This window comes from Henckelia pumila, unplaced genomic scaffold (genome assembly GCF_033568475.1).
Source record: "Henckelia pumila isolate YLH828 unplaced genomic scaffold, ASM3356847v2 CTG_461:::fragment_3, whole genome shotgun sequence".
NCBI lineage: Eukaryota > Viridiplantae > Streptophyta > Magnoliopsida > Lamiales > Gesneriaceae > Henckelia > Henckelia pumila.
In genome coordinates this window covers 8,769,623-8,777,327 of record NW_027331831.1, presented here as the reverse complement: position 1 = coordinate 8,777,327, position 7,705 = coordinate 8,769,623, and the positions used below count along the sequence as shown (strand labels likewise).

General features: G+C 30.0%; 1 protein-coding gene across 1 annotated transcript; it reads right to left on the bottom strand.

Moving 5' to 3' along the window:
• Positions 1–546: 546 nt before the first annotated feature.
• On the bottom strand, positions 547–6,273 carry LOC140871613 (very-long-chain 3-oxoacyl-CoA reductase-like protein At1g24470). The gene is made up of 4 exons (XM_073274205.1): positions 5,748–6,273; positions 5,113–5,394; positions 1,316–1,385; positions 547–891 (listed from the first exon to the last, which is right to left on the bottom strand). The coding sequence occupies exons 1-4, from the start codon at positions 6,128–6,130 to the stop codon at positions 652–654; spliced, it is 975 nt and encodes a 324-aa protein (XP_073130306.1). The 5' UTR covers positions 6,131–6,273; the 3' UTR covers positions 547–651.
• Positions 6,274–7,705: the final 1,432 nt, after the last annotated feature.

Below are 7,705 nucleotides of genomic sequence, written 5' to 3'. Positions count from 1 at the left end.
TTACGTTGTGTGATATGAATGTAATAAAAATGATATTTTTTTATGATTTGAGAGAAAAATATATTACTTAAATAATGAAATTATTTGTTTTTGCATTAAAATAAATTGTTGTGATTGGAAAAAATGAAAATTTTGAGTCTTATTTATTGTTGTATTACTCTAAATTCATGAAATTTTCAAATGAGTTTCAAAATATATTATAAATAAAATATATTATGTTTTTTTATAATAATATATAATTTATTAAATTTAGCTCAAGCCCACCCTATTTCTAATTCATGGATTCGTCTCTGATATTGAGTGTGTGCACATAATATTTTTTATAATTTTTTTTATAAGAATTATCATGTTACGTACATCTTGATTCTTATTATATTATACTGAACCATAGAAAATCGAGTATCATGCACACAAGGTTTTGTTTAGGGGAGTTTTTAAAAAACACTTATCAATTTTAATTTTTTTTAACAAAATTTTCAAAATTCTCAAAATTTTGTTAAAAAAAAAACCGATGAGTGCTTCCTAAAAACTCTATAAAACACCACCTAAAACTAAATCGATTTAACCATTGTATACGATGATAAGGAAGGATCATGATTACGTACATATCAAAATGAATCAAGTTAAAAGCCTGATCAAGTATTAATATTGTCAAGTAACACGCCGTCTTCGTCTCCCAATCGAAAGACGCCAAGTGTCGAGAAGAGAATCCGGCACGACGGAGGCAAAACACCATTGGATGTAATGCGCCCAATAAGGGGTGCACCTGGATTCGTACCCTATGTACCTGATCGCTGCTTCCACATATTGCTGTGCAGTTGGTATAAATACCGATGGATTTTCCACAAATGCAACTCTTGATGCCATTTTGGTTGACACATATAATGGAACCTGATTTATATATATAAGTCGAATTGTTTCTTTTTTATTACACATGAAATTAATTTCGTTTATCTATGCATTTAATTAATAACGACGAAGAAGAGTATATATGAAAAACATATATATATATATATATATAGAGTTCTTTTATGATGCCCAACACTATATGCCCACTTCATGCCCACCATGCACAATAGATGAGTTGACTTGTACATGGTGGGCATGAAGTGAGCATATAGTGTTGGGCATCATAAAAAGACTCTATATATATATATATATATATATTTGTTTATTCTTGTTATTTTTAGCATATTCTCTATATAGTTTGGACGAGGAAGAAAAAAATTGTCTTTAAAAGTGATCTTGATTTTTTTTTTTTGAAAAAAAAAATGAGGAAATTTAAGGCGTGCAGTAGTTTATGAGTTAATTGTACCTGGCACTGAATGTCAATTCCACAATGCTTGTATTCCAAGTATAAGCTTCTGGACAACTGATCTACGTACCTGCATGCCACTTCAAATCTATTACGTACCATGTTGTTAAATGTTTCAAATTCCGTCTTAGAAATAAAAGAAAGATGCTTCAAATCCCAATAATTAGGTTATATATGTATGAGCATTGCAAGATGTTTATTGTAGTATTTGAGAGAGTTTTTAGAAAGCTCTTCTCAGCTTTTCGTTAACAAAATTTCAAACTTTTATTAACGAAAAATCTGGTAAGTGTTTTTAAGAAACTCTCTCAAATATTACCTACGTCAACATCATGAAAACATTTAATGCATTCCACAAGATCCATGTTTATATAAACACATACCGTGGTCATATCATAAAAAACGTCATTTAATGCATTTCATGAGATGTTTATATAAATATATTGTGGTGAGTACCCATTTTGGATACTTATTTGAACATCATTTGTGGCAACATTCATCTATAAATTAACACACTTTATTTTTTATTTAATCGAACCAAATTTAAATTTAAACCAAAATGTTGCGGGAAAAAAATTTCAAAACTAGCCAGCAAGAATAATTTAGTGCTGTTATTATCAATGTACGTTAATGGAATGTACCTAATAAAAACAGTACACACTTACTTGAACTTGAGCAATGTATAGTGATTAAGAATCAACTCAGAGTCTCAGACGACGTTAAATTTATATTTTTAGTCCTACTTCAATTATTCAATTAAAAATTTATTTAAAATGATGGAAAAGCCTCGATTGTAAAAAAGTGCGAAAAAAAAAACTTAACTTCCACTAATCTTATTTTTTAAAAAGGGTTGACCCCGAAGGAGACCTCATTCCATACTCATTAGCTCATGCAGAGGTTAAATCGAGGGATGTGCATGAGTGACATAGACATGAAGGAGGGAGCAACATGGCTCAACCCTCAGAGCATTCCACTAATCTTATTATATACTAAGGCGTTGGGGAAAGATCAGTTTGTCAATTTGCAGAACAAGTTGGGACTTTATAATATTCACTCTCCAACTTGAGGTAGAAATTAGAATAATAGGAAACATTTTGTATTATATTAGCTGTATATTCTCTTTCTATATTCATCCTCCTAGATCATTGTAATCATAATCCCGTAGAAAGAGGATCACAGCTTCTATGCCTTAGAATTTGCTTACTATATTTTTTGTAACTTGATGTATATATAACGTGGGAGTCAATGATACTAGACATCATTCATGCACACTTTTGATGCAAATACTCTTTCTTCAATATTATTCATTTCTTTGCTTCTGTCATTTATCATTATTTAAGATTTTTTTTCCTTTTTGGTTTTTTACTGCTTTATATTTATTTTATCATCCATGCATGTTTATGGGTTCCAAACTATTATAACATGATTTCAAAAAAAAAAAAAAATTATTATTACATGGAGACGTCACACGAGTAAATTGGTATTTAGACATATCTATACATGGATTTTTTCATTAATATTTGAATTCATATGGATTATATACGGATTGGGACATTTGATCTGGATATATATAGAGAGATTAGTTTTCGGAATGAGTTCTATTTATTTAAAATAAATCCATCTTAAGCATTAATATTATTAGAAGATGTGTTACTAACATTAGTTTTAATCATTTTTAATCAAAAATTCTAATATCATATTACATATATGGTATATTATTAGTATGAAGTCGATGCCACATGAATACCACTTCAAAAAATGATTATCATTATTATTTTAGAAAACCTTCTAGTATCCTCCGATTACGTACCCTACTAGATCCTTCTATTCCCTTGGTCCTCGGTGTCTTGTCTGAATCAAAAACCACAAACCCCAAGGCTGGTTGAGTAATTTCACATCCTCCCCAAATGGTACAAACATCAAGGTACAACCTCCCAACGCTCCACACAAAAGCCCTACAGTTCGTGCAGTGGATCGGAGCTCCACATCAGGGATCATTCGTCTCTCTCTCAATAGTTAACTTCTACATTCATGATTCATACTCCGCCGAGAAATATTGATTCTCCAATAGTATTTCCCAGCCATGAAGTTTACATAGATTAATCTATGTAAAATATTGATCCAATAGTTAACTTCTATACTCAATTTAATTGAAATCCAAAAAAGATGTTATATTATGAATTTCAATCTCCAAAATTATCTAGTAAAAAGAATTTGATACTAAAACCATGTATTTATAAAATGCTATTCTTTTATTATTTTCGTCAATTCACCATCATCTATAATTTTAATCATTTCTAAAAAAAAATAAAAATTTGACAATCATTCCTTAATACAATTATTTATTACTTAATTAATAATAATCAAAGTAACCAATGACAAAATAAAAAATCCAAAATTTTATTAGTGATGATACAATCTATGCCACGATCACTATATAATATATATATATATATTATTAATGTTATCATCTTATATAAAAACCAGTGGTATTGTAATGTAGTGTTTACAACGTCTAAAAATAAGTAATTATGAAAAAAAATTTCATAAATTTGTGAAGAGCATAATCACTAATTTTTAAAGATTACAAACATTACCTAAAAATATTGAAGACACACTAACTTGTCATGATTGTAATATAACATATGGAGCCAGATTGCATGCATAAAATGTCTTTCACCTAACTGAGTTATTCATATTTAATGCGAGATTACCAAATTTGTACTTGAGGTGGGACGAAACATCGAAACATCATCATGGGTATTATTAATTATAATTATTCAACAATATCCCATTCTCACACAAGAAATTTTTTTTTCAAATAAATTTCGTAGGCACTTTTTTAAGAAAAATGGCTCTCTTTTTGGTAAATCTACCACATCTTTTCAAAACCCGATAAATAGAATTGATTATTCAAGAAAAAGATTGAAGTTATTTTTAAATATATATATGGAAAATTGCAATAATTAATTAGTAAATGAATAAATAAATAACCGATTGTTATAATAGTTTCACACTTAATTAAATGTCATGCACGTTATTATATTATGGACTATGTATTTATATAATTTCACACAACACGAATTTTTAAATAAATTTCAAAATTAAATTAAAATTTTAAATTTGTCCTATTAATTAAGTTTAACCAACGCGTAAAATGTGTCTTTAAATTTTATACATTATCCGATTTGTAAAATGTGCTCTTTACGAAACGCGCATCACCATTTTTCACGATCACTGTTAGTCCAAAATTTATATAATTTGAAATTTCATCAACACTTGTTTTACAGGGAAAAAAAATTGAATATCACCATGGTGAATTTTTTTTTAGAATAAGGTATAAAACCTTACATGCATGTAAAAAAAAACATATTTTATTTAAGCCATTTGTTCAAAAAAAAAAAAAAAAAGAAGCACGTTTACGCCTAAATTTTCATAAAACCGGGTTTTAAAATGTAATATTTTTTTAATAAAACAACCCATATAAGATTAGTCTAAAAAAAATTGACCTTGACACCGTTTAATAAAAGTTTTTGTCATCAATCAAATCAAATACTAAATTAACTATCATTTTTTATTTATTTATTTTTTACGTTATATTATTTATTTATATATTATTTATGACATGAGTTAAATCAATTCAAATGATACCATAACATTCTCTACGTATTGTTTTTCGGGTTTTCGTGACATGATTGTAATTATATAAGTTAGGAGGCGAAAATTGTTTACGAAAAAAACGAAAGAAATTTGAAAAAGCTAGCTAGCTGAGTAAAGGGAGAAAGATAGATGTGTCTTACGCTTTGGAGGCAGCATAGATTGCATAAAGAGGATGCGAAGGTACAACAATGGCGGCACCTGACCCAATATTAACAATGGCGCCTCTCCCCCGGCGGATCATTCCTCGTATCACAGCTTTCGTCACATGGGTTGTGCCCAAAACATTCACCTTCACCAAATTCATCCAAATATTCTCCCCCACCTCGTGAAAATACATCGCTCCTGGATAGGTAATCCCCACATTGTTGATCAAAACCCCGATATCCAGGCCCTGTATCATCTCTGTCAGCGCTCCATCCACCCTGGAGACAATGGTGGAGTCAGAACCGTCAATCTATCAAGATTAGAATTTTGAATCCTCCAATTAACTTTAATATTTTAAATCGGACTATCCGATAACTAATATCAAATTAATAAAAAAAATTATTCAAAATTAATATATATATAAATTTTCAGTTGCTCAACCACCAATGATGTCCAACTCATCCCCGATAACTAAAACCCGATAGTGGGTTTTAGTGATACGAATTTTTTTTTAAAAAAACAATTAAAATCCGGTAGCGGGTTTTAGTGGTAGGGGACAAGTTGGACAGGAATGGTTGGACAGCTGAAAATTACTCTTAATATATATATATATGTGTAACTCTGCCCTTGCCTGGAGACGGCTGAATCTGAAGAGAATTCCAGGTCCAGAATCTTGACCTGGATCTCGGGGTACTTGGCCTGGATTTCGCCGGAAATACGTTCCAACCTGTGGGGATTCCTGCTGACGAGCAACAAGTTCAGGCCCTTCTCCGCGAGTTTGAAAGCAAAAGCCAAGCCGATTCCGTCGGTGGAGCCGGTGACCAGAGCCCAGGAGCCGTAGGTTTTCAGGTCTTTTGGTGATCTGATGAAGGCTCGGAAAACCCATTGGAGGATCAGCATGCACTTGTTGAAGACGGAGAAGAGAGCTAGAGACGAGAGGAAGATGATCCAGGCGGGCTGTGTTTTTAGGTGATCGATGCAGTTTGGGATTGAAGCCATTTTTTGGCCAGGCATGAATTAGCTAGGCTAAGTGATATACGTACAGGCATACAAATTACAATTTTATAGACGATTTATACGGTGCGTGCCGTTTGGTGTGAAAAGAAAAAAATTAGTATTAATTTTTCATTATTTTTGTAGAATAACAATCTTGTGAGACGGTTTCACAAATGAAACGAGTCAATCCTACCCATATTTATAATAAAAGAAAATTGTTTTTTTAGTATGTTTGTCTTTTTGCGATTTTGGTCATTTATATTTTTTGATTTCAATTTTAGTCCGCTATCTTTATTTTTTTGGAAATTTTAGTACTTTTTCTGATGTGCCGCTGATGTGGCACCAATGCAGTGCTGATGTGAAGCTGACGTGTATAGTGCCACATAAGCATTTTCGAATAAAAAGAACTAAAATCGCCAAAAATCGAAACATGCAGTACTAAAAATGAAATATGAAAACATAGAGGATCGAAATCGCAAAGTGACAAATATAAAGGACCGAATTTGCAGTTTTTCCTTTATAATAATAAGTAATACTTTTGACATAAAATATAATATTTTTTAATGGATAACTCATATAAGAGACCCGTCTCAAAAAATGACAATTGAGACGGTTTCATATGAGTTTTTGTCATTTTTTTTATGATCGATGGTTCGTCAATATTTTTAGGTGTCATGTCAATATTTCTCAATATTATTTCAATAATTGAACCAAAATAGACGAAAATAACAAATAGCGTATCAATTTGTTCGAGCTTTACATAGAAATATTTTTTTTTTTGAAAAAAGCTACGTTTTATTTTTTAATTTACACAATCACCACTATGATCACCTTAAGAAAAAAATCACCACGATTATAAATTCTTAAAATGATCACCGAGACTGTACATGCAATTATCTTAAAACTTCAAAGTGCAAATGGGCAAGTACTGGACTGCAGTAAATTCAATGTGGACAACGTAACTACCTCTCTTTTGTTTCGCAAACATTAAATTTATTTCCTGTTATTCCCACAGGAAAGTCATCGTTTGCTCTGCATCATTTATTATATATATACTAGTGGCGAATTTGGCAATGAATTAGATTTTTAAATTATTTATATATATATACACTAAAGGTTAATTATAAATTTATAATTGCAAATTTGAGGTGATCACATATTCCAACATATTTTCTCAATAGTTTCTTGAGATGAGAATAGATGAACATGCGGTTACAAATATTAAATTCAATTCAATATGATATATACAACATGTATTATAAAATGAGTGCGAAAAAAATCTTTGTTTAAAGATTTTATATGTTACAAATTGAATTTATAGACGTTGTTACAAATAATGGTCGTAACAAATACTATAATTTTGTATAAATTAGACATTGAGAAAAATATAAAATTTGATGTCATGACATATTTAATAAATAAAATTTAAGAACAAATATAATAAATAATACATAATGTTGAAAAATTATTTTACCACTACTGATTTTGAAAAAATAATAATAATACAGATAATGCATTCCTAAACTTTAAATTAAATTACAACGTCTTTTCTTTCTTTACATAACCATTTTTTCTCCTTTCACGATTTTTTTC

Coding starts and splice junctions, on each gene's coding strand:
- LOC140871613 (XM_073274205.1), bottom strand. CDS start 6,130: ATGCCTGGCCAAAAAATGGCTTCAATCCCAAACTGCATCGATCACCTA. Junction 5,395..5,747: donor TCAGATTCAGCCGTCTCCAG/GCAAGGGCAGAG, acceptor CATTGTCTCCAG/GGTGGATGGAGCGCTGACAG. Junction 1,386..5,112: donor ATCTATGCTGCCTCCAAAGC/GTAAGACACATC, acceptor AGTGGCATGCAG/GTACGTAGATCAGTTGTCCA.